The following is a 24668-nucleotide window of genomic DNA, read 5'->3' as shown; positions in this document are numbered from 1 at the left end:
GTCTTGGGGGGTCCCCGTGGGCTGGCCGAGGCGGTGGCGGTGGCGAGGCCGAAGCACGACGGCGTGGAAGAGGAAGAGCGAGCGCGCCGCTAAGACCCAGAGGGCTCTGCGGGCAGCGGGGCGGGCAGATCGCAGGCAGCAGCGGCTCCATCACCAGCCACAGAGAAAGGGGAAGAGGAGGAGAAGGGAGGAAGGAAGGAGGGCCGGGGCGGAGGGGGCCCCCCGGGATGGACATGGCCTGACCGGGCCCCGCAGCCCCCCGCGGGCCGGTGCAGGTGTGCCGGTGGCGGCCCCCTCCCCGGGCGGCATCCCCTTCCCCATGCCGCTGTAGCCGGCGAGGGGCCGCGGCGTGACCGGGGGGAGCGGCGGCGGTGGTGGCGGCAGCGGCGGCGGGCGATGCGGCGCAGCGGACCGGTGGCGGCATGTTGAGGACGGAGGCAGGCGGCGGGGCGGCCGCCGGCGGGGGGTCCCCCTCCGGCGGGGCGACGGGTGGCGGGGGTCTCCGGAGCGCGTCCCCCCACCGTAACGCCTACGAGGCCACCATCCAGGCCCTGGCACCCACAAAGGAGACCGATGGTGAAGACGGCAAGAAAAGCCGGGGTAAGAAGTATGGCTCCAACGTTCACCGTATCAAGAACATGTTCCTGCAGATGGGGACGGCTCCCGGCCCCGAGGGCGCCTGCGACCTGGCCAAGGCCAAGGAGAAGCCCGTCCGCCTCTCCTTGCCCCGGGCCGGCAGCCTCAGTGAAAGCGTGGACCAGGGCAACCTCCTCAAGCTGGGCACCAGTGTCTCGGAGAGGGTCAGCCGCTTTGACTCCAAACCTGACAAACCCTTCTCCAAGCTTCAGGAGACCCGTAAGATCTTTGAGAGGAGCCCGCAGGAGAAGGCCACCACCACCAAGCTCTTGCTACGTAAGGAACGAGCTGGTTTCCAGGACCGTAAGCTGGATGTGGTGGTGAGGTTCAACGGCAGCACCGAGTCCTTGGACAAGCTGGACACCGAGGCTGTCTCACCCACTGTCAGCCAGCTCAGCGCCGTCTTCGAGAAGGCCGACCTCCGTAACAACCTCCATAAAGCGCCAGGGCGAGCGGGAGGACCGCTCAACGCCAAGGTGGTGGGCAAGCGACCTCGGGTCTTCTTGCCGAGCCCCGAGGCCGGACGGCTGGGCGATGGCCATGCCACCCCGGCCCGTGCCCGGCCGCCGGAGGAGGAGAAGGCAGCGGGGAAGACCAGCCGGCCGGTGGAGAAGGAGACAGCCGCCCCGCGGGTGCAGGAGGTCTGCAAGATCAAGCCGGTGGAGGTGGAGGAGAGCGGCGAGGCCGAGGAGGAGGAGGAGGAGGAGGCGACGACGGCGGCGGGTGAACCAGTGCCTGCACCCCAACCGGCCAAGGGGGCCGAGGGTCCAGCACCCACCGCCCCCCGGCTGGAAGGGGGCTTGGGGGCGGCCACAGGCGAGGAGGGCGTCAAGGGCGAGCGGGCGGAGGACGGCGATGCCTACGAGGAGGCCAAGAAGGAGGACTTCTCCGAGGCGGACCTGGTGGACATAAGTGCCTACAGCGGGCTCGGGGAGGACTCGGGGGGCAGCGGGCTGGAGGAGGAGGAGGAGGCTGAAGGGCTGTACGAGCCTGAGTCGGGCTGTGTGGAGATCCCTGGGCTGTCCGAGGAAGAGGAGCCCGTCCCCAACCGCAAGATCCAGTTCAGCACAGCCCCCATCCAGGTGAGACCGCCTGGGGATGGTGGGGGGCAGCTGGGGGTTGGGGCACTGCAGGGTGGGCGGCAGCTGGGGATGGGGTGGTACCCCAGGGTGAGGGGCACCCTGGGGTGGGGTGTGTGACCCTCCAGCCCCAAACCACCCCTTTGGGGGAGGTGGTGCAGGGGACAGGGATGTGGGGTAGGGGTCTGTGCCCCCCGGCCCCCGAGCCATGGGGCATGGCACCCCGCTTGGCCATGCCCTTGCGCTGGGGGAAAAAGGGCGGGCGCCTGGGCCTGGTTAACGAGCGGGCTAACGAAGGGGCCTGCCCTGGCATGGCCTGGGCCCCCCCAGCAGCGAGGGGCCACCCTGGGGCCAGGGTGATGGGGAGGGGATGGCACTGGGACCCGTTGGGGTGGGCCATGCAGAGCAACCAGTGCCAACCCACCGCCGTGCCTGGGACGGGCCAAGACCCACCCTGTATTTTGGGTGGGGATGCCCGAAATATACGGGTGGGGGGTGCTGGGTGCGGCGGCTGCACCGCCACTCTCTGCCATTGGTCCCCAGGGGTCCCTCGGTGCTGGGGCTCCTCCCAAACCGGGGGTCCCCGGGGATGAAGCGGCAATGTGGGGGGGTATTTGCCCCCGCCATGGCGCCCAGGACCGTTTCGGGAAGTGGAGGAAGGGGAAGTGTCTCAGCGGCATGGTCAGGCGTGGGGCAGCATCACCCGTCCCCCCCCCCCCACTCCCCGGAGGGGATCCTGGCTGGTTTTGGGGTCCCCATCTCAGATGCTCCCCCAGTGATGGAGCCGGGGGGGAGAAGGAGCCGTGCAGCTATTTCGGGGTGTTCTCTCCTGCTCGAATCCCCCCGACCGGAGGAGCAGCAATTGCTTTGTGCCGGAGCTGGGTTATTTTTAGAGCCCCGGCCTATATTCTGGCTCTGAGTCAGAGCGGGTGGGTGGCCCCACCTGGGACTGGGGGGACGGGGACCACCGTGACCGGGGCAGGGGGTAGCGGTGGCAGTGTGCCGGGTGGCTGCATGCTGGGGGGGGTGGTTCTTGGTCCGTTGGGAACCAACCAGCCTGGCCCTGGGAAGGGTTTCCCCCGCTCCGTGGAAAGGCAGCTGGGCTTTTTGGGGTGCTCCGCTCCCCCCCAGCACTGCCTTCGGCCTCTTGCTTTTACCCACGTCCCACTGCAGGGTGATGGTGGGGGTCCCGTACATGGGTGGGGAGGGGACCCAGGTGTCCGATAGTCCCAGCTTTCCTCCTGGGTACATGGGTGAGGCTGAGCCCCCCCAAACCCGCTGTGGGGGTGGGGGCCAGGAGCGCTGGGGACCCAGCCTCAGTATGGGGCCCAAAGCTGCACCCAGGGATGGGGGCACACACCGCCAGCCCCTTCCCCTGCGTTGTCCTGGCTCCGGCTGCTTGTTCCTTGGAAGCCACTCCAGGCCCCCATCGCACCCCAAACCCCCCAGGACCTGAGGACGGGTGGGCAGCACAGCAGGGTGAGCTGGGACGTGAGCCCGTGGCTGTGGGCTTGGGTACCCGCAGCCCCCCAGGGATCGCGTGCGGCCGGCGGGCACGGAGGCGTGTCCCCTGCCCTGCTCATCGCCAGCACCCCTCGGTGGGTGCCACCCTGGTGGGTCTTGCCCATCCGCGGGTGTCACCGGGCTTTGTGCGATGGCCCTTGACACTCATCCCTAATAACTGTTGTTGTGAGGCTTTAGTGCTGTGGTGTTATCCCTAATCCACTCGCCCCGGCGGCATCGCCGAGCGGGGCCCCTCCGGGGACATCTGCCAGGCTCAGCGCCCGGCCAGCCTGGCCCCATCCAGAGAGAGGTGCTGGCAGCCTCCCGGGGTGCAGGGACATGGCACCCCATTCCCTCCAGCTCCAGGCCAGGGACATCATCCTGGTGGCACGTCCAGCGTTGGCCAGGAGCACCTTGGTGGCCAGCATGGGGGCACCCGGCATGGGGTGAGCACGGGGGTGCCCACAGCCCCTCCCGAGCTGGTGTGGGAGGACTTGGGGCTGCCCCATGCTGGGGTTCAGCATCCCCAGGGATTTACCGGGTTGGAGGACCATATATAAGCGTCCCTAGCCTCCTTTGCCTTTCATCGCCCCGCTCCAAACTGCTGCCCCTGCTTGGGTCCCTTCCCCGGCCTCGGGCAGGGGCTTCCACGAGGCCTCTGAAATCCTGGCTGTCCCTGTCCCCGCTCCCTTGGGTCCGACGGTGGCTGGGGACCTCTGAGTCCCCACATGCACAAGAGGACGGGGCAGCCCCAGCCGCGAGGTTGACCCCTCGCGGTGCCCAGGACCCTGCAAGTGAAACCCAGAGGGAGCTGGGCACGGATGGAGACCTGGGGCTGGGGGTGACCCGCGGACCCCCGAGGCCCACAGGTGAGCGCATGGAGGTGGAAGTTGAACCTACTAGGTGGAAACCCAGGGCAATAAACCAACTCTAAACTTACGGTGGGATTTACCTGTCCCAGGCACGATGGTTTGGGTCCCCGGGCTCTGGGCTGGCAGCCCAGGCTTGCACAGGGGTGCCTGGGCAGGGGTGAGGTGCGGGGAAGGGCACAGGTGGGGAGGCTGGTGCAAGGAGAGAGCCCTTCCCTGCTCCCGTGGGACAGTTTGGACCATGAGAAGGTGGTGGGCTGAGAGCTGGGGAGCCCCTGCCTGGGGAAGGGGTGAGGGAAGCAGGGGGGGAACAAGCTGGTTCTGCCCTCCCCAAACTGTGTGACTGAGAGCAAGCAGTGCTTGGCCACCTTGTCCACCCACCCACCCACCCATGCACCCACCCACCCACGCACCCATCCTTCCTTCCTTCCTTCCTTCCTTCCTTCCTTCCTCCCTTCCTCCCTTCCTCCCTTTTGTCCGTCTCTCTGTCCATCCACCCCCCTTCCACCCTTCCATGGGGGGCAGGACATGGCACCATCTCTGCTCCCAGGGCCACCCCAAACCCTCTGTGCTTCCTCAGATTCCCCCTCACTCCATGACATGACCTGGAGGGGGGATTCTCCAGAGTCTCATAGGCTCAGTAACACCTCCCATGCCCCTGCCCAGGGCTCCCCCCGCCCCGGGATGCCTCCTCGGCCGCGGGTGCTGCTGGTGCCGGGGCAGTGGATGGCTGCGGTGTTTTCCTACCCCATCCCGCTGCCTCGCTGAGCGGCTCCATCCGCCACGGCAGGTCTTCAGCACTTACTCCAATGAAGACTACGACCGCCGCAATGAAGACGTCGACCCCATGGCCGCGTCGGCCGAGTACGAGCTGGAGAAGAGGGTGGAGCGGCTCGACCTCTTCCCCGTGGAGCTGGAGAAAGGTGGGTCCTCACCCAGTCCCACGCCCCGGGGCCCCTGCGGCACCTTGGGGACGGGTTGGAGGTGACTCCATCGGCGCTGGGTGGCCACTGCCACCCCGCCAGGACACGGCTCTCTGTCTCTGCAGACTCCGAAGGGCTGGGGATCAGCATCATCGGCATGGGCGCGGGGGCTGACATGGGCCTGGAGAAGCTGGGCATCTTCGTCAAGACGGTGACGGAGGGTGGGGCGGCCCACCGGGACGGCAGGTAAGGGCTGCCCGGCCCGAAACACCCGCGTGGGTCCCCGCTGCCGCACGCCCGTGGGCTTGGGTGGTGGTGGAGGAGCTGGTGTGGGAGCAGCCAGATGTGCCAGATGTTCCTCAGAGTGGGAGGTGCCGGGGAGGTGGGCGAGGGGTGGCTCCGCTGTGATGGTGTCCTTGTCCCCAGGATCCAGGTGAACGACCTGATCGTGGAGGTGGATGGCACCAGCCTGGTGGGGGTGACGCAGAGCTTTGCCGCCTCCGTCCTCAGGAACACCAAGGGCCGCGTCCGGTAGGGCCCGGGACTGTGGGGTTTGGGGGGCTGGGAGACCCCCACAGCCCGTGCTGGTCCCCCTGCGGCATCCTGCCACATAGCCTGTCCCCAGAGCACCCCAGATCCCAGTCTGGGCTGTCCCCCTGCCCCAAAATGTCTCTGCCCCCCCAGTGCCCATGCCCACTGTCTGCCCTGTGCCACCCCAGTGCCCTCTGCCCCCCAAAACACCCCCACATCAGCCCAGGATCCCCCCAGCCCCCCAACTCACTCACAGGTCCCATAACATGCCCCCACAAATTCACCACCCCCAGGAGCACCCCCTGTCCCAGCAGGGATGTCCCCCAGCTGTGCCACCTGTGTCCCCCTGGCTGAGCCTCCCCACTGTCCCCTGGCTGCGTCACCTGGGTGTTCCCCACCCCAGGCCCCCCGCGGTTGGAGCCCCCGGTCCCCAGCTGAGCCCCGCCATCCCCGCAGGTTCCTCATCGGGCGGGAGAAGCCGGGGGAGCAGAGCGAGGTGGCGCAGCTGATCCAGCAGACGCTGGAACAGGAGCGGTGGCAGCGGGAGATGATCGAGCAGCGCTACACCCAGTACACCGAGGATGATGAGGAGGTGAGGAGGATAGCATCCACCCAGGAGGGGATGGAATCGGTCCCTCCACCCAATATGGGGCTGGTGACTCGGTTTCCCCGGGAGGGGTGGGGGTGCGAGTCCGGGGGCCACCAAGTGCCAACGCTGCTCCGTGCCCTCCGCAGACGGGCGAGTACGCCACGGATGAGGAGGAGGAGATGAGCCCCATGTTCCCCAGTGGCGAGATGGCCATTGAGGTGTTCGAGCTGGCCGAGAACGAGGACGCGCTCTCCCCCGTGGAGATGGACCCCGAAAAGCTGGTGCACAAGTTCAAGGAGGTGAGGAGGGGACGGGGGATGCCGGGGGAGCGTGCCCGTGCGTGGCAGCATGTGTGCACGCCCGAGAGCGGTGCGGGGACGTGCCCACCCCGTGCGAACGCCCGTCTTCTCTCGCAGCTCCAGATCAAGCACGCCGTCACCGAGGCTGAGATCCAGCAGCTGAAGAGGAAGGTGAGCGGGTGCCCTGGCTCCCCGCGGGCAGGAGGGGCCCCCCTCCATCCTCCCCCTGGACCTCCACCTCCCCCATCCCCTCCTAGCTCCCCACATCTGCCCCCCAGACCCTCACCATGCTGTGCCATGCCATGTCATGCCTGCTCCCTGGCTGTGCCGTGCCGTGCCGTACCCTGACCCCGCTGTCCCCCAGCTGCAGTGCCTGGAGCAGGAGAAGGCACGCTGGCGGGCCGAGAAGGCCCAGCTGGAGCAGAGCGTGGAGGAGAACAAGGAGCGGATGGAGAAGCTGGAGGGGTACTGGATGGAGGCGCAGAACCTCTGCCAGGCCGTGGACGAGCACCTCAAGGAGACGCAGGCCCAGTACCAGACCCTGGAGCGCAAGTACAGCAAGGCCAAGAGGCTCATCAAGGAGTACCAGCAAAAGTGAGGGCAGCGCCGGGCCCTGGGCACCGATCCTCCCCCGGGCGCGGAGCATCCCCCTGACGTGGGCCCACCCCTGGGGCACCGACCCCTTCCCAGGCACTCTTTGTCCCTGGGCACAGCCCATGCCATTGAGCATGAACCATTCCCTGGGCATGGGCCCCCCCTGTGGGGCACCAAACCCTTCCTGGGCACCCTTAGCTCTTGGGCATGGAGCATCTCTTGGGCATGAACTTTTCCCTGGGTGCAGACCACCCCCTGGGCAGAAACCTGCCCCTGGAGCACCCACTTCTTCCTGGGCATCCCACATCCCTGGGCAGGGACCATCTTCTGGGCAGGGGCCATCCCCCAGGCAGGGACCATCCCCCCAGCAGAAGCCTGTCCCTGGAGCACCCACTTCTTCCTGAGCACCCCTCATTGCTTGGGCAGGGACAACCCCTGGGGCATGGACCTTCCCCCTGACGTGGAACCACCCCTGGGGCACCGACTGCTTCCTGGGCATCCCACATCCCTGGGCAGGGACCATCTTCTGGGCAGGGGCCATCCCCCAGGCAGGGACCATCCCCCAGCCAGGGACCATCTTCTGGGCAGGGACCATCACCGGGGCATGGACATGGAACTACCCCTGGGGTGCCAACTCCTTCCGGGGCATCCCACATCCCTGGGCAGGGACCATCCCCTGGGAGATCCCTGGCCACCACCACCCCGCTGAGCACGGTCCCTCCCTGACACCCGAGTCCCAGGGTCCCCCCTGACCCGCCCCACCTCCCCGGGGTCTCCCCGGTGCTGGTTGGGGGTGACGTGCACCCACACGCTGGCCTCTGCAGGGAGATCGAGTTCCTGAAGAAGGAGACAGCGCAGCGGCGGGTGCTGGAGGAGTCGGAGCTGGCGCACAAGGAGGAGATGGAGAAGCTGCAGGAGAAGGTGGGCACCGGGCGCCGGGATGCGGGCTGCCCCTGAGCCCCGCGGGCACGGCCGGCCCCGGCCTCGGCCCCGCCGCCGCCCGTCCCCGCTCCGCCACGCCGCTCCCGCCACGGCGCCGTCGTGGCCCATGGGTTCCCGTCGCCGCTGGATCCCAGGATGGATCGCAGCAGATCTGCTCGGGCGCCGGCTCGCGTCAGCCGCTGGATCCCACGCCGGGCGGTAGCGGAGCTGCGTGGGGCGCTGGCTCCCCTCCGGACTGAGCTCCGGCCGCTGGATCCCACGCCAGATCACGGTGGATCTGCTTTGGGCGCCGGCTCCCACCGGATTGTGCTCCCGCCACTGTGCCCTGCACTGGATCGCAGTGGATCTGCTCGGGTGCTGGCACACGCCCGATCCTCCTCCTGGCACTGGATCCCACGCTGGATTGCAGTGGATCTGCCTAGGGTTTGGGTCACAGTGGATCCTGCTTCAGGGTCTGACATCCCATAATGGATCAAAAGAGATCTTCTTGGGCACTGGATCCCAGGCTGCTTGCACGGGATCCCGCGGTGGTTCCTGGTAGATCTGCGCAAGGCGCGGGGTCACACGCGATCCTCTTTTGGGAGCTGGATCCCATGCTGGTCATGCTGGATCCCACAACAGATCACACTGGATTCCATGCTAGCTACACTGGATCCCCCCCAGTGGGTGGGGCCAGAGCTGTGCTGGGTCATAGCAGATCCTCCTCGGGGTCACCGGATCTCCCGGGATCTTGCAGCGCCCAGGAGGCTGCCGTGGGTTGCAGTGGGGGTGGGGGGCCGGCATCTGCCAGGCTGGGGGGCACCAGGGCACAGGCGGGCAGCTGGGGGGTGTCCCTGGCACCCAGCAGAGCCCCCCACCATGTTCCCCGCCCATGACCCCCAAAACGTCCCCTGACGTCCCACAGAGACTCACCCACCACCTGCCTGCAGCCCCCCCTGCACATCCCTGTGCCCCCAGCCTGCCCCCCCATCCCTGTACCCCCCATCCCTGTGCACCCAGCCCCACACTGGCCCTCCAGGACCCTGGCCACGCTATCCCCCAGCCCTGTCTCCCTGCAGCCCTGTGTCTCCCCCCACCCCAGCACCCCCATGTCCTGCCTGCCTTGTCCTGCCTGCCCCAGTTCAGTCCCCCGCCATCCCTGTGTCCCCATCCCTGTATCCTCATTCTGTTCGTGTCCCCCCCCCCATATTCATATCCTATGTCCTCCACCCTGTCTCCATGTCTCCCCCGTCCCTGTGCCCCCCACCCATCCCCAAGCCCCCCGCGCCCCCCCCCAGCTGAGACCTCTCCCCTTTGCTGTTTTTCAGATCTCCGAACTGGAGGCCAAGCTGCAGACTTTGAAAAATTCCAACCCGACTTAAACCACCCTCAAACCACAGCGATTTTGGTGGTGGTGGGGCTTCTCTCCACCCCCCCGGCCCTGTTCCTTCCCCCTCCTCCCCACCCCTTCCCCACTGGGGAGGAGGTGAGACCCCTGCCAAGGCCTCCTGGTGCCCCCCACTTCCCCCCTGGGGGCACAGACAGCAGATGGGGGGGGGGGCCGGGGTGCGTCTTGGGGGGGGCGTACACCCCGCGTTCTTGTCTGTGTCCAGTGTGAGTCTCGTGGTGACGTGATGGACCAATCGGCGCGGGGGGGCACGGCCCCCCCCCAGGCCTCCCCCCTCCCCAAGCACACCTTCCCCTCGATGTGACACCCTCCTCCCCCCCCCACCCCCCGGACACAGAGCTGGCACCCCGGTTGGACGCTGGGGGGGGGGGGGGGGCAGACAGAAAAGCCCCACAGACCCCCCCCAAAATGTGAGCCATACTGGGGAGCAAAAGGGGGGTACACTGGAAGCCCCCCCCCCCCCCCCAGCTGCTCCCAGCTCATCCTCTTGGGACTCTCCTGGAGCACCAGCCAAGGGGGGGCCCGGTTGCCCTTGGGCCCCCCCCACCCTGCAGACTCGACCCCTCGAGGTGCTCCCCTCGGGTTCGGTGCCTGGGACACCGTGGACCTTCGCTGTGGAGGGGGGACCCCAATTGCCCCCCCCCAAGCCACGCTCCCACCTCAGTGCCACCACAGCCGGGCAGGAGGACCCCCCTCAGCCTTTGCCAACCCCTGCAGCAGCAGGCATGGGGGGGTGGGGGTGGCATCAGCCCCACCGTGGCCCCCCCAGGGGTGTGGGGGCTGCCTGGCACCCCGCTGCAGGGGCACGGTGGGGGTTGCCCCCAGTGCCCCCCAGCACCCGCCATTACCCTCCCTGAGCCCAGGGCTTTTGCCTTCCCTGGGTAGGGTGGGGGACACGGGGGGGTCCCCTTCCAGGGTGGGGGTGTTGCTCTCACCCGCCCCCCCCAACTGTAAATACTCCCTCCCCCCCCAATAAATCACAGTATTTCTCTGGGGCTGGGACACCCCTCAGTACTGGCCGACCCCAGCCAGGTCGGGGGGTCCCAGCCCCTTGGCCCAGGGGGAACCCCTTTAATTTTTGTTTCTGTTTTGGCCCCCCCCCCCGAAGTACCGAGTCTCCGACAGTAACTGGATGTGGGGGCAACTGGGAGCCAGAGCTGGTTATACTGGGAGGGGGAGGAGGGGGGCACGCGGGTGAGGGGCACGGGAGGGGGGGTCCGACTGGATTGGAGCCACTTGGGGAGGGGGGAGTATTTAAGGGGGGGGCGGGGAGCGAGAGCCCCGGGGGGGTGCTGGGGTTATTTAATCTCACACGTATACCTGTGGGTGTATATACTATATATATATGTACGTATGTATGTACTGGTCCTCGTTTTGTAACGCAGCGTCCTCGCGTCCCTCCATCCCCATAAACACGGCCTCAGCGTCCGCCCGCGCCTCGTTGTCCCGGCTGGCTGGGCCGACTGGGGGCACTGGGAAGGACTGGGGGGGACTGGGGGGAGAGGGCAGGATAGGGGGCACTGGGAGGACTGGGAAGGATTGGGGGCACTGGAGCAGAGGGCAGGATGGGGGGCACTGGGAGGACTGGGAAGGATTGGGGGCACTGGGGGAGAGGGCAGGATGGGGGGCACTGGGAGGAGTGGGAAGGATTGGGGGCACTGGAGCAGAGGGCAGGATGGGGGGTACTGGGAGGACTGGGAAGGATTGGGGGCACTGGAGCAGAGGGCAGGATGGAGGGCACTGGGAGGAGTGGGAAGGATTGGGGGCACTGGAGCAGAGGGCAGGATGGGGGGCACTGGGAGGAGTGGGAAGGATTGGGGGCACTGGGGGAGAGGGCCAGATGGGGGGGCACTGGGAGGACTGGGAAGGTTGGGAGGGCACTGGGAAGGATTAGGGAGCACGGGAGAAGTGGGGAGGTTGGGGGGGCTCTGGGGGGGAGAGGGCAGGACTGGGGGCACTGAGGAGACTGGGAAGGACAGGGGGCACTGGGAGGAATAGGCAGGACTGGGGGGAACTGGGAGGAGGGGGCAGGATGTGGGGCACGGCAGGGCTGGGGGGGCAGAGTGTGGGGGTGTGGGGGTATGGGGGTGTGGGGGTGTCCGTGCGTGTGCGGTGTGTGCACAGGGTGAGTGTGAGTGTGCCCGGGGCGCGCGTGTCGCTGCGGGTCAGGGCGCCCCGCGTGTCCCTGCCCCCCCCCGGCCCCGAGCTCAGCCCGCCCCGCAGGCGCTGTCCCTTCAGCACCGCCGCCGCCTGCCCGGGCCCGCCTGTGCTGAGCCGAGCCGAGCCTGAGCCGAGCCTAGGCTAAGCCGGGCCTGGGCCGAGCCGGGCCTGGGCCGAACCGAGCCTGGGCTGAGCCGAGCCTAGGCCGAGCCGGGCCTGGGCCGAACCGAGCCTGGGCTGAGCCGAGCCTAGACCGAGCCGGGCCTGGGCCGAACCGAGCCTGGGCTGAGCCGAGCCTAGGCCGAGCCGGGCCTGGGCCGAACCGAGCCTGGGCTGAGCTGAGCCTAGACCGAGCCGGGCCTGGGCCGAACCGAGCCTGGGCTGAGCCGAGCCTAGGCCGAGCCGGGCCTGGGCCGAACCGAGCCTGGGCTGAGCCGAGCCTAGACCGAGCCGGGCCTGGGCCGAACCGAGCCTGGGCTGAGCTGAGCCTAGGCCGAGCCGGGCCTGGGCCGAAGCTAGCCTGGGTTGAGCCGAACCTAGGTCGAACCGAACCTAGGCCGAGCCGGGCCTGGGCCGAGCCGGGCGGGGCGGGGCGGGGCGGCTGGTCCCGGCCCCCCCCGGCCGCTTCCGGGTTCCTGTCCCCCCCCGCGGCCCCCGGCCCGGCGGGGCGGCCCGGCTCCGCAGCGCCCTCCGCTCGGCTCGGCTCGGCCCGGCCCGGCTCCCCGGCGCTTCCCCGGCGCGGCTCGGCCGCGGGCCCGGCGGCGGGGGGGGCCCAGGATGCCCGAGGAGCGCGGGTGAGTCGGGGAGGGGGGGGAACGGACCAGGGCGTAACCCCCGCGCGGCCCATCCACCGGTACAGCATCCCCGGTACAGCCCCGCTCTCGGTACAGCATCCCCGGTATTGCCCTACCCCCGGTACAGCATCCCCGGTACAGCCCCACTCTCGGTACAGCATCCCCGGTACAGCATCCCCGGTACAGCCCCACTCCCGGAGAAGCACCCCAGTACAGCCCCACCCCCGGTACAGCATCCCCGGTACAGCATCCCCGGTACAGCCCCACTCTCGGTACAGCATCCCCGGTACAGCATCCCCGGTACAGCCCCACTCCCGGAGAAGCACCCCAGTACAGCCCCACCCCCGGTACAGCATCCCCGGTACAGCCCCACCCCCGGTACAGCATCCCCGGCACAGCCCCCTCTCCGGTGTCCCGTCTCCCCACCGGTAACGTCCCCGCTCCCAGCGCTGCCCCCCCCGAGCCCAGCCCAGCCCCACCCCCCAGCTGGCCCGGGCTCCCCGGGGGAGGGAGGGGCCGCGGGACACACCCTTTCCCAGCCCCACTTGCAGGGGGTCTGGGTGCCCTTTCCCGCTCCCCCCCCCCCCACCAACGCAGGGTCCCCCCCTCCCTGACTGCCCCCCCCTGTCCCCAGCTCAGTCCCACCATGTCGGTCTCCAAACTGCAGGACGTGGATGAGGTTTTCGGTGAGTCCCCGGGGGCCCGTGGGGTGCAGGGGCACCCATGGGTGCTGCCCCCGCGGGTCCCCGGCCACCCTCAGTGTCCTCCAACCTGCCAGCAGTGGGGCGGGGGGACTCCAGAGCTGGGCTTGGGGACAACATGTACTTGGGGACACAGAAACAGGCACGGGGCACGCAGCCACCTGCAGAAGGACACGTATGGGGCGAGGGGACAGGGCGGTGGGGGGACATGCATGGGGCACTGATGTAGGGGTGTGAGCATGGGGACAGGGTTGGGGCAGGGGGGTGTGGGGACACAGGCATGCAGGAGGTGACATGGACATGGGGACACGGCCCAGAGCCGCTCCTCGGGCCGGGGCTAGCAAGGCGGCGGCAGGGCAGGGACATCGGGGTGGCCCTGGGCAAAGCTTCCTCCCCCCCCGGGTGATGGGGCCGCTCTGTCCTCGGGGACACCCCGCTGCTCCCCTCCCCGTGCTGGGGCGTCTCTTTGAACACTTCTCTCTGTCCCTCTGTCCCCTCTCCCACCCCGCTGGGGTGCCCCATCCACCCACCGCCCCAACGCCCCCCTCTCCCACCTCTGCTGGGATCCCCTGCCTGTCCTTTGACTCTCCTGCCCTGTCCCTCTGTCCCGTTGTGCCCTGTTGTCCCTCTGTCCCCCCTCCACTGGGCTGCCCTTCTCCTGTCTCACCTCTCCCTCCATCCCCTTCTCCCTGTCCCTAACTGGCCATCCATCCCTCCACCTCTGTCCTTTTGTCCCTAACTATCCATCTGTCCCTCCATCTCTTCTACCTGGCCTTATCCCTCCCTCCCTCCTTCCCCATCTCCTTGTTCCTACCCATCTGTCTGTCCACCCTGTCTCATTTTCCTTACCTGTCTGTCTATCCATCCATCTTTCCAACCATCCCTCCCATCTCCTTGTCCCTACCTCTTCACTTGCCTGTCCCTGTCCCCATCCATCCATCCATCCATCCATCCATCCATCCATCCATCCATCCATCCATCCATCCATCCATCCATCCATCCATCCCTCCCCACCTCCTTGTCCCAACCCATCTCTGTCCACCACCTCCTTTTCCTTACCTGTCTGTCCATCCATCCCTCCCTACCTGTCCATCCATCCTCCCAACCATCCCTCCCTCATCTCTCCTTGTCCCTACCTCTCCATTCATCCATCCCTCCATCCCTCCATCCCCATCTTCCTCCTCCCTCCCTGCCTGTCCACCCATCCCTCCATCTCCACTCATCCTTTGTCCACCCGTCCACCTCCCCCCGTCCGTCTGTCCGTCTCTCTCTCTCTCTCTCTGCCCCGGTCTCTCTTTCACCCCCAGATTTTACCGCTGTGGTTCCAGAGACGCCGCGCCTGGACAGCAGCCTGCAGAAGGCCCGAGCCCGGCTCCTAGCCAAGGGCCGCCGGCACCGGCCGTCCCGCTCCCGCCTGCGAGACAGCGCCAGCTCCACCGAGGGCGACGAGGGGCCCGAGGCGGCGGTGAGCCCCGGGCGGGGGGCTGCAGGGCCGGGGGGGGGGGGCACCACGGACCCAATGGAAGGGTTTGGGGTAACTCAAATGGGGTGGGGAAACACCCCGAGGTGGGCTACAGGGGTTTGACACCCCCTCCCCGTGCCGTGTGCCCCCCAGGGAGCCGAGGGCGATGGTGGCCCCCCGGCCCCCCCGCCCTTCTCCCATGGCGTCGAGTTCTCCTTCGAGGTGGGGGAGGTGTGGCGGGCGCTGGGGGACCCCCCAGCCCCCTCATCCCCCGCCAGCCGCTACCGGCCCCTCACCAACGCCTCGTCCCAGGAGGGGCTGGCGGGCACCCCCTCGCCCAAGTCCTGCCACAGCTCCGACAGCTCGCCTGGCTTTGCCCGCCGCGACGCCCGGCCCCAGCGGCACAGCGAAGGTGAGACCCCCGCCTCGATCCCCCCCAGTCTGGGGGGCACGCAGGCACCCTGGCACCCCCCAGCACCCATGTGGGGGGCAGCAGGTGACACCCCTGTCCTCCTCCCGCAGATGACAGCCGGGACATGAGCCCCCCCGAGCCGGCCAGCCCCACCGTGGGGCTCGATAAGAAAACACGGAGGAAGTTCTTGGATTTGGGGTGAGATTTGGCACTGGGGAGGGGATGGAGGGGGGGTACGGGGTGGGGGGGAATGGAGGGGGATAAGAGGGGGTGCACTGAGGGATGGATGAAGGGATGGAGATGTACGATGGGAAGATGGAGGAATAGATGGAGAGATGCCTGGAGGGACGGAAAGATGGAGGCAGGGATGCGTGGAGGGAGGGAGGGATGCACAGAGGGCAGAGGATCCCCTGAAGGTGATGGAGGGGTGTCTGAGGATGGATTATGGGGGGGCTGAGGGGGGAGCACAGCCATTGGGGCACCCCGCTCCCCGCCAACCCAGCCCGCTCTCTCCCACCCAGAGTGACCCTGCGCCGGGCATCCTCCAGCAAGAGCCGGAAGGAGAAGGGCAGCAACCGCCTGTCCATGGGCAGCAGGTGAGGGACCCCCCCCAGGGCAGGGGGGGCTGTGCGGGGATGGCCCCAGGGCCCTAACATGGCGCTGTCCCCAGGGAAGCGGTGGAGGGTCCTGGCCGCTCCTCGGGGTCACCCTTCCTGCCCTTCTCCTGGTTCTCGGATGGCGCGAGGGGCTTGGCCTCCCCCGGCTCCGCGTCGCCCGCCAGCTCCCCCCGGCACGAGGGGCTCAGCCCTGCCAAATCTGCCTCCCAGGTCAGTGCCCAGGAACGGGGGGCTCCCGGCCCTGGAGGGCGGGTGGGTATGGGGGGGGGAACATGGGAGCCCTACAGGGGTATGGAGAAGGAGGTTGGTGCTCCTGAGAGTTAGGTAGCTATATGAGGAGAGGTCAAAGCCAGCTGTAGGGACAGGGGACAAAGCCCCATAGGGTCAAGATAGCTATGAGGGGGTTCAAAGCCCCATAGGGTTGGGTAACTATAGGGAGAGGGATCAAAGCCCCATAGGGTCAAAATGGCTTTAGAGGGGATCAAAACCCCACAGGGTTTGGTAGCCCTATAGGGAGTCAGAGCCCTGTGGGGAGGATGGCTATAGGGAGGGTGCTGGGGGGCTGCAGGCTGCTTTGGGGGCAGTGGGGCCAGCCCTGCCCTCACCCCTCCTGCTGCCCCAGGACTCGACGCTGAGCGAGGACTCCCCACCGCCCAGCGCCAGCCCGCGCCTGCCCGGCCCCACCGCCACCAAGTGCTCCTACCCCTACCACACCCTGTCACAGTCCTCAGACGAGGTGAGCCCCTGGGCGGGGTGCGTGATGTTGGGGTCCAGCCCCCAGGTGCTGTGGGGACACCCCCGTTAACAGCCAGCCCCCCCTGTGGCCAGTTCCTGGACGAGCCCCCCGGCACAGCCGCGGGCTGGACGTGCCAGCAGGTGGGACAGTGGCTGGAGAGCCTCAACCTGGAGCAGTACGTGGAGGTGTTCTTGGCCCACGGTGTTGATGGTCCACGGCTCCTGCACCTCGATGGTGCCAAGCTCAAGGTACGGGGCTGGGGGGGGCTGTTCTGGTGGGGTGCAAGGGGTTCCAGGTACCCCAACAGGTTCAGTTGTAAGGCAAGAGATTCTAGGTACCCCAATGTGGTGCTCCATGGGGCAGGATGGCTGGGTGGGTTCTAGGTATCACAACAGGGTGCTCCATGTGACAGCTCTAGGTGGGTTCTAGGTACCCCAACAGGGTGCTCCATGGGGCAGGATGTCAGGGAGGGTTCTAGGTATTCCAATGGGCTGCTCCAAGGGGCAGATGCAGGTAGGTTTTAGGTACCCCAATGGGCTCATCACAGGGTACCTAAAACCTCTTGTCCTAATTGGCTGCTCCATGGGGGAGGACGGCAGGGGGAGGTTCCAGGTATCCCAGTGGATGAGTCAAGGAGGCAGCGGGGAGGTTCTAGGTACCCCAAGAGGCTGGTGCATGGTGGGGGGTGTAGGTACCTCAGTGGGATGATCCTGAGGACAGGCGGTGCAGGAGGGCTCCAGGTACCCCAATGAGGTGGTCAAGGGGGTGCCGGCACCCCAACGCCACGGGGAGGGTCGCGCGGCCCCACCGCCAGCGCCCGGCTGTGCCGGCAGGCGCTGGGCGTGGGCAGCTCGCAGGACCGCGCGGTGATGAAGCGGAAGCTGAAGGAGCTGAGCCTGGCCGTGGAGAAGGAGCGCAAGGCCCAGGAAAAGGCGGAGAAGCAACGGGAGAAGCAGAAGAAGAGGGACCAGGAGCAGCGGCGGAGCTAAGGTGGGGGCCGGGAGCGCCCCTGCACCCCCTCCCCACCCACAGCCCCCGGGATGCTTGGGGGGCACCCGGCTCCGGCACGGGACCCGCTGCCGTGGCCAAGGGACGGCGGTGCCAGGCTGAGACAGGCACGGAGCAGCACACGTCCCCCCCCTCCTCCAGCCGCCCCCTCCCTGCCTGCACCCCTGCACCCCAAAGGCACAGTCCGGGCCCCCCCTGGGCCCCTTTTCTGGATGCAAATGGCACGTTGGACCCCCTCCCCACCCTGTCCCGTCACCCACCCACCCCCCCCCCACCCTGAGGGGGGTCACAGCCACCCCCCTCACCCTGGTCCCCCGGCACGGTGCGGCACCAGCCGAGGACAGTGCATGGCCTGACCACCCCAAAACACGCACACCCCCGAGTTGGGGTGCAGGGAGTGAATGCTGACCCCCCACCCAGCCCCAAGGATGGCGCTCTGGGGGACACCCCAAGAAATAAAAGGGTATCGAGGGCCAGTGCAAACCAGTGCGACCAGTGTGAGCCTGACTGGGATGGGGTTGGGGGACAAGATGGGGTAGGGGGGAGCCTGGTGCCAGGTTGGGGGGCAACTGGAGGTGTGGGGGGGGAACTGGAGGTGGGGGGGGGCAGAGTGTGGCCCCCACCCCAGGACCGAGCTCTCCAGCCCAGAGCCGCCTGTGTCCCCAAGTGCCACCCTGTCCCTGCGCCCAGGCTGGCGTGACCCAGCAGCCTCCCCCCAAGCCCGGGTGACTCCCGGGTGGGTAAACTGAGGCACAGGGAGGGGTGCAAAGTGTGCGCGCGTGTGGGGGGTGTTCCCGGGACCCCAACATACCACGCCAGGAGCTCAGTCAACATCCAATTTACTGACAGCGGGGAGGGTCTGAGGGGGGCAGGGGGAGGCTCCCAAGCAGGTCGGAGCATGTGTGGGGAACCCACCCTCGGGTGGGGTGCGGGGGGCACACACGCGGGTGAGAACAGCTCAGTAGTGCAATACCAGGGATGGCAGAGGGAGCTGGGGGGGCTCAGGCTTGGTCCCCCCACCCTGTCAGGGCTGGAGAGGCAGGAAAGTGCTACTGGTCATACTGGGATAGACCAGTCAGTCTCTCGCCACCCCTGGGGTATCCAAGGGGTGCACCCCTCTGGGGTGGGTGCCAAGGTCAGGGGGACACAACAGGGGCTCTACCCCTTCCATCCTGCTCCAATGCCACCCCCAGCTACATACCTAAGTGCCACCAAGGGTGGGGGGGGGGCTGCTGGGACCCCCCAACCCACTGGGACTCCCCCCACCCCACATTTCACGTGCTTCCCAGTGAGCCCTAATAGCCGCAGTGGCGGGAGGCAGAAACGGGATGCTAAAACACCACACTGGCATAAAACACCACCCTATGGTGATGGGGGACGCCCAGGGGAGGGGTCCCAGGGGCTATCGACAACCTGGGGGGGCAGCAAGCCCCCGGGGGGGCCCTAGGGGACGCGGTAGGTGGAGGTGTTCTTGGGCTCGGTGCTGGGCACGCACCAGTCCCCTGCCTCCTGGCTGGCCTGGTAGTGCCGCCACGCCGACTTGTTGTAGACGGGCAATCGCTCCACTGAGTCCGTGGACAGGGCCTGTGGGAGACACAGGGGGCTGGGGAGGGCTCTGTGCCCACCCCAGAGGCTGCGGACCCCCGGTGCCGGGGGGCAAAGACCCACCTTTAGGTAGATGACAGCGTCGGTGCCAAGGCCCTCCATAGAGAAGAGCTGCAGGTCCCCCTGGAAGTACTTGGCATAGAGGCGGGAGATGGGCAAGCCATAGCCAAAGCCAGCCTGGGAGGGGAGAAGATGGGGTGGGTAGTCCCTGATGCTGGGTTCAGCACCCCCAGGGGACCCCAAGTCTCCCCACGCCACCCCAGGTAGCACCACATGCACCCACCGGTGTCCACGTGCCACCTGCAGTGGTCACCACACCACTCTCAAAGCTCCTCAGGCACCATCGCATGTCACCATGCCACCCCAGTGTCCCCCCGTCACACCCAAGCACCCCCATGCCACGCCCAGACATGTGCATGACACCCCTAGGCACCCCAAAATGTACCCACACCACCCCAGGCACCCCCAAACCTCCCCATGCCACCTCCAAAGCACCCCCATGCCACTCTAGCCGCCCTAAAACATCCCTACGCCACCCCAAGCACCCCGAAATGTCCCCACGCTGCCCCCAGCCGCAGACTCGCATCCCGTCCCCCATCCCCCAGGGCTGTACAGGGACCCCAGGCACCCACCAGGGGGGTGCCCCCAGTGCCCAGCTGCGGGGTGGGAGCGGTGGAGTACATGTAGCTGAAGAGACGCTCGATCTTCCGCAGCGGGACGCCCATGCCCTGGTCACTCATCTGCAAGACGTGGTGGGAGGTGACCACCCCGCTCCTGGTCCCCCCCCCAGTCCCATTAAGTGCCCCCCTGGCTGGGCTTGGGGATCCCCCCCCCGGGATGGGGCCGGTGGCCCCTCACGCACCTTGATGGAGAGGTCCTCCTGGCCCAGAGCCACCATCACCTTGATGGCCGGCAGCCGCGGGCTGTTCTCGTGGCTCTCCACGGTGGCTCGCATGGCGTTCTGCGGGCACAGAGCTGGCTGTGCTTTAGGGGACCCCCCCTCAACTGCCCTCCTGCCTCCACCGGACCCCCGAGAGCGCTGGGGTTACCTTAAAGAGCTCAAAAAGCATGTGGTAGAGATGTGAGGGGACGTAGACGATGCTGATGGGCTGCTGGGAGTTGCTTCCTGCAGGGAGGAGGAAAGCAGCCATCAGCATTGTCATCCTCCCCAACCCCAAACGAGCCACCTGAGAATCCCCTGCTGCAGGGAACACCCCCAGCGCGGCCTCACCGTTCACCTCCTCGATCTCCAAGTCGGGCGAGGACATGTAGTACTTGTCACACAGGAGCTTGGCCATGTTGTAGGCATCTGGGAGAGGGAGGCGGAGGTCAGCACCCCCAGCAGGAGGGTGGAGGGGGGGTTGGGGCCCCCTTCCCCTCACTCCCGCAATATTTTATGTCCTTACAGACCCAGGAAGTTTTTGGGGTCCTCTGGAGTGATCCCAAAGCACAAGGGGAGACTGTGGACACCTTGGCTGAGGCCCACACAAACTCAGGACATGAATGGCAACCAAACAGGCAGATCCCAGAGCAGGGGGAAGACTGGGGGGATCTTCAAGCACCTGCCCCCCCCCCCCCCCCCCCCCCCCAGATTCGTGCCCTCCATCGGGGCAGGAGCCCCCCCCATCCCCACAGACCTCTCACCACGTTGGCCACGGTGCAGTGGGGGTCGATGCTCCCGATGTGCTTGGGGTGCGCCGGGTTGGTGCTGCCGTCGAAGAGCAGCGCTGGGGAGGGGACGGGGGGGACACACACACAGCAGTGAGCAGCGGGGACCCCACCCTGGCCCCAGAGACACTGGGGCCACCCCCACGGCCCCCCACCCTAGGCTGTGCCCAAGGCTGGGCCTACTGCCCCTCCCAGGGGTGAGGGGGGACATGTGGGGCAGGGTGGGGACGCATGGGGTGGGGTGGGGACATGTGGGGCATGGGGACGTGCACAGGGGCAGGCTGGGTCTGGGGGGGATGCTCCGAGCAGGATCGCTGGGGCTGGGGGGGGATGCCTGGTGCTGGGTGGGGGGACACTGGGTCAGGAAGTGTGGGGCTGGGGGGGACACGTGGGGCAGGATCGCTGGGGCTGGCGGGGGACGCGTGGGGCTGGATCCCTGGGGTGGGACGTTTGGGGCAGAGTATGCTGAGGGCAGGGTCCCTGGGGCTGGCGAGGACACTCAGGGCAGGGGGACGCTTTGGGGGGGGACACTTGGGGCAGGATCCCAGGGGCTGGGGGGACGACTGGGGTAACGGGATGCTTGGGGTAGGATCCCTAGTGCCGGGGGGGAACACTTGGGGCAGGATCTCTGGGGTTGCAGGGGGGACTCAGGGCAGGGGTGGGATCCCTGGGGCTGGGGTGGGATGCTCTGGGGGGTGCCGGATGCTCAGGGCTGATGGGGACCCTTGGGACAGGGGGATGCCCAGGGCAGGGTGGGGACCCCAGGGACAGCTGGGGCAGTCGGGGACCCCCGGGGCCGCTCACTGTGCTGGTTGATGAGCATGCGGATGGAGATGCGGCTCAGGTAGAAGCGGTCGAGGAAGTACTGGATGTTCTGGTTGGAGACAGGGTCATCCCCGTAGGCCTCCTTGTACTCGATGACCCCCTGCGCCATGGTGGGGACCACGTCGTTGTGCCGGTTGCGGATGGTGACCAGGGCGTCCGTGAACCTGACGAGGGGGACAGGATGGAGCCCGGGGGCGCCTGCTCTGGGCAGAGCCCTGATCCAGGCTGGGTGGCCCCAGGAGCTGGTGGCACCAGGGAAAACCCAGAGCAGAGTCTGGTGACGCCGGAGCATGCCGGGCAAAGTGGGGAGAGGGGCAGCTGGGGGATGATGCCGGGGGCCAGGGCCCCTTGGTGACACCAGCTCTCACCAGTGTGTGTCTGGGAGGAGGCGACGCCCCAGGATGGGGGACAAGGGGTGTTAGGGACACGCTGCCACCCCCCAACTTACTGTCCCAGGGTGGTCTGGTCCTCGGGGTCCCTGTCGAGGAACTCCATGATGTCCAGCAGACTCTGGACATACCTGGGGAAGGAGCATGTTACCCCCTGCCTGGTGCCCCCCAAAGAGAGGGGACACCCTGGGGACCCCATGTCAGGGCGGCACAGGGTGCCCTGGGGCACTGCACCATGTGAGGAGAGGGGCTCAGCACCCCCTCAACCAGGAGCCCCCCTCCCCAAAAGCTTCTGCCCCACAAAACCACACTGAGCTTGACGGGGGGCCCGAGCCTGTCCCATTCCCCTGCTGGCACGGTGGCCCTTGGGAACACTTGGGGACGCAGCCCCTCCGATGGGGTGGGGGGCACGAGGGTCACCGCAATGCGGGGCCCCCTGTGAGGGCTGTGGGAGCGTGGCATGGCCCGATCCTGCTGCCCGCCCGTGCTGGCAGCGCCGGGCAGGGCTGGCAGGGGCTGAGGACGCCGCACAAACAACTCATCACGTGGCAGCACTGGGAGAAGGTTCACACCGACAGAGCTGGCAGGGGGACACGGTGCTTAAAGGGACACCCAGAACCGCCCCCCACCCCGAGGACATGGACCTCCGTTGGGGCTGGCTCGGCCCTTTCCGGGGGCAGGAGGCTGGGGCAGGATGTGGGGGTGGCACTCGTGACCCCCCTGCTGTCTGGGGACACCCTGCTGGCATAGAGGTGTCCCTCAAAGCCTTGCAGCTGTTGTCACTTAAGGGCATGGCGTGGCACCAGCTGGGTGCTGCCCTGTCACCCATCCCTGGCCCTGTCACACCCTGCCCCGTGGGGGAGGACAGCCGGTGGCAGCGGTGGGACGCACGGTGGCGGTGGGATCTGCGGTGGCAGCGGCGCCCCCCGCCCGCCGCGGGGCGATGGCGGTGGCAGGAGTCGTGGTGGCGATGGGAGCCACTCAGGTGACAGCGGTGGGACCCGCGGTGGCACCCAGGCAGGTGACAGCGGTGGGACCCCTCCGGGTGACAACAGTGGGACCCGCGGTTGTGTGACCCAGGCCAGCAGGACCCCCGGTGGCAGCAGGACCCACACAGACAATGGTGTTGGCACCTCCACACCCAACGCCGCGTGGGACCGGGTGGTCCCGGAGGCGGCAGAACCCCTGGTGACAGCGGGGGGCCCCCCTGGACCTCCCCCATCTCACCAGCTCTGCACCAGCTGGACGGAGGGGGTGCGCAGGACGCGGTCCGGCAGCAGGTTGATCTCCTTCATGATGTTGGAGAGGCGGACGGGCAGCTCCTGCCGCAGGAAGGCGAAGGAGGTCTTCTCGCAGGCATTGCTGGAGCCTGGCGGGGGGGTGGGACACGGGCTGAGCCCCAGCTTGATGCCCCCAGCCCCAGGGCTGGCTTTGCTCCTGCTTCTCTGCTGGTGGGGACTGGGAGGACTGGAGTACAGGAAGCAGGAACAGGAGCCTGCCCTTGGCTAGACGGGGACCTTGGGGGGGTGGGGGGGTAGGATGAGTGCCCAGACTGGGACTGGAAGCCCCCCTCAAGGGTGATTTGGTGGGGAGAAGGACCTGGGCCGCCATCAGAGCTGGGGACACCCAGACTAGACCCGGTGGCAGCGGGGTGCGGAGCCTCTGCCGTGGGGACGCACCGGGGTGACCCCAGGACATGGACGTCCCCAGCCAGGAGCCAGTGTCCGGCAAGGCGGGGAGGGGGCAAAGCTGACCCTGAGCCTCTGGGGGGCACCTCCCTGGGGACGAGGGACACGGGATGGAGGTGACATGTGAAGAGGAGTCGAGGGAGGGGTCTCAGCACTGGTGGGATGGGGCAGAACCAGCAGGGTCCCGGGCAGGGGCTGGGGACCCCCAGGGCGCAGCTGCCAGCCTCGGCCCGGGACAGTGCAGAGAGGACATGAGTAAATATAGCGCTGGCATTAAAATCCCCGGGGGGGGAACACGGGGGGGGAGCCTGGACGGGTGACAACGATGGGTGGGGGCATCTCCACCCTCCCTGGGGTATTTACCTGGGGTGTTTGCTTGTGGGGGGACCTGTGTCACCCACCCTGGGGGTGCTGGCGGGCCAGGCAGGTATTTACTTGGCTGCGGAGGGGACGACCAGGGGGTGCAGGGAACACTCGGGGGTCCCGGTGGGTGCTTACCGGGTGGGGGCAGGACATACCCCACGGGGGGGGGGGGGATATTTACCCAGGCGCAGATTTATCCAGGTCGTTCCTTGCCTGTGGGGGGTACCACCCCCCTGTGGGTGGTCCTGGGGGGGGGCCAAGGGGGGTGACCCCCTCCCAGTAGTCACATATCAGGACACCACGTTCCCAGCCCCAACTATTTACCCGGGAGCAGTGGGGGGGGTGGCGGGGAGAGCTATTTACCCGGGCCGGGGAGCACCGGGGGGGTACCCCCAAAATAATAACCGGGTATTTGGGGGTGTGCGCGTGTGGTTATAGTTACCCAGGCCCAGATACCCGCTGGAGCGGGTCCCTCCCTGGGGGCAGCCCCCCCACCCCAAACGGGTGTTTATTTACCGGGTGGGGGGGGTGTGCACGGAGGTCCCTCCCCGGAGCACCGCCCCCAAACCGAGTATTCACGGCGGAAGGGGAGGGTATTAACCCGGACCGGGTGTATTTCAGGACGAAGGAGGAGGGGGGTCTCCCACCCGGGGATACCCCGCGGTGGGGGGGGTTGGGGGCCGCGCGGGGGTGGGGTGGTATTTACCGAAATCCAGGAACTGCTTAATGGAGAGCGGGGACGGCGAGAACTTGCTGAAGTGCTCGATGTAGGTGGGGACGCCGGCCAGCGCCGCCCGCTTCCCCAGGCACCGCAGCAGCCGCATGGCGACCCCCGCCCGCCCCGCGCCCCCGGCCCGCGCCACGCCCCCGCCGCGCCGCGCGCAAACG

At 67.8% G+C, this 24668-nt stretch overlaps 3 protein-coding genes across 5 annotated transcripts; 2 read left to right on the top strand and 1 right to left on the bottom strand.

Moving 5' to 3' along the window:
• Positions 1–2: 2 nt before the first annotated feature.
• On the top strand, positions 3–9727 carry PPP1R9B (protein phosphatase 1 regulatory subunit 9B). The gene is made up of 10 exons (XM_064472969.1): positions 3–1718; positions 4878–5010; positions 5136–5256; positions 5437–5541; positions 5998–6133; positions 6277–6429; positions 6547–6600; positions 6794–7023; positions 7848–7944; positions 9273–9727. Exons 1-10 carry the CDS (start codon positions 423–425, stop codon positions 9324–9326), a joined length of 2379 nt encoding a protein of 792 aa, XP_064329039.1. The 5' UTR covers positions 3–422; the 3' UTR covers positions 9327–9727.
• Positions 9728–12168: 2441 nt separating this feature from the next.
• SAMD14 (sterile alpha motif domain containing 14) lies at positions 12169–17715 on the top strand. 2 transcript variants are annotated; one of them, XM_064472975.1, is made up of 10 exons: positions 12169–12306; positions 12941–12992; positions 14336–14472; positions 14782–14881; positions 14992–15079; positions 15403–15477; positions 15552–15708; positions 16121–16234; positions 16327–16482; positions 17068–17715. In XM_064472975.1, exons 2-10 carry the CDS (start codon positions 12953–12955, stop codon positions 17221–17223), a joined length of 1023 nt encoding a protein of 340 aa, XP_064329045.1. In that variant the 5' UTR covers positions 12169–12306; positions 12941–12952; the 3' UTR covers positions 17224–17715. The 2 variants fall into 2 exon arrangements, with proteins under 2 accessions (XP_064329045.1, XP_064329044.1); XM_064472974.1 differs by having other exon boundaries at positions 14315–14472.
• Positions 17716–18065: 350 nt separating this feature from the next.
• PDK2 (pyruvate dehydrogenase kinase 2) lies at positions 18066–24645 on the bottom strand. Of its 2 annotated transcripts, none has more exons than XM_064473576.1 (11): positions 24487–24645; positions 22957–23098; positions 21789–21860; positions 21320–21504; positions 20485–20574; positions 20079–20156; positions 19897–19973; positions 19710–19808; positions 19480–19587; positions 18911–19024; positions 18066–18826 (listed from the first exon to the last, which is right to left on the bottom strand). In XM_064473576.1, the coding sequence occupies exons 1-11, from the start codon at positions 24602–24604 to the stop codon at positions 18686–18688; spliced, it is 1224 nt and encodes a 407-aa protein (XP_064329646.1). In that variant the 5' UTR covers positions 24605–24645; the 3' UTR covers positions 18066–18685. The 2 variants fall into 2 exon arrangements, with proteins under 2 accessions (XP_064329646.1, XP_064329647.1); XM_064473577.1 differs by lacking the exon at positions 24487–24645 and adding an exon at positions 23962–23982.
• Between the last annotated feature and the right edge of the window lie 23 nt (positions 24646–24668).

This window comes from Phalacrocorax carbo, chromosome 25 (assembly GCF_963921805.1).
Source record: "Phalacrocorax carbo chromosome 25, bPhaCar2.1, whole genome shotgun sequence".
Classification (NCBI taxonomy): Eukaryota; Metazoa; Chordata; class Aves; order Suliformes; family Phalacrocoracidae; genus Phalacrocorax; species Phalacrocorax carbo.
This window is presented reverse-complemented; position numbering and strand designations above follow the sequence as displayed.

Bases quoted from the DNA above. Each gene is read 5' to 3' on its own strand.
- SAMD14 (XM_064472974.1), top strand. From the start codon at position 12,953: ATGTCGGTCTCCAAACTGCAGGACGTGGATGAGGTTTTCG. The intron at 14,882-14,991 runs GTGAGACCCCCG...CTCCTCCCGCAG, and splicing joins GCCCCAGCGGCACAGCGAAG to ATGACAGCCGGGACATGAGC. The intron at 16,483-17,067 runs GTACGGGGCTGG...CTGTGCCGGCAG, and splicing joins TCGATGGTGCCAAGCTCAAG to GCGCTGGGCGTGGGCAGCTC.
- PPP1R9B (XM_064472969.1), top strand. From the start codon at position 423: ATGTTGAGGACGGAGGCAGGCGGCGGGGCGGCCGCCGGCGGGGGGTCC. The intron at 6,601-6,793 runs GTGAGCGGGTGC...GCTGTCCCCCAG, and splicing joins TCCAGCAGCTGAAGAGGAAG to CTGCAGTGCCTGGAGCAGGA. The intron at 7,945-9,272 runs GTGGGCACCGGG...GCTGTTTTTCAG, and splicing joins TGGAGAAGCTGCAGGAGAAG to ATCTCCGAACTGGAGGCCAA.
- PDK2 (XM_064473576.1), bottom strand. From the start codon at position 24,604: ATGCGGCTGCTGCGGTGCCTGGGGAAGCGGGCGGCGCTGGCCGGCGTC. The intron at 21,505-21,788 runs GTAAGTTGGGGG...CCCCCTCGTCAG, and splicing joins GACCAGACCACCCTGGGACA to GTTCACGGACGCCCTGGTCA. The intron at 20,575-21,319 runs GTGAGCGGCCCC...TCCCCTCCCCAG, and splicing joins CATGCTCATCAACCAGCACA to CGCTGCTCTTCGACGGCAGC.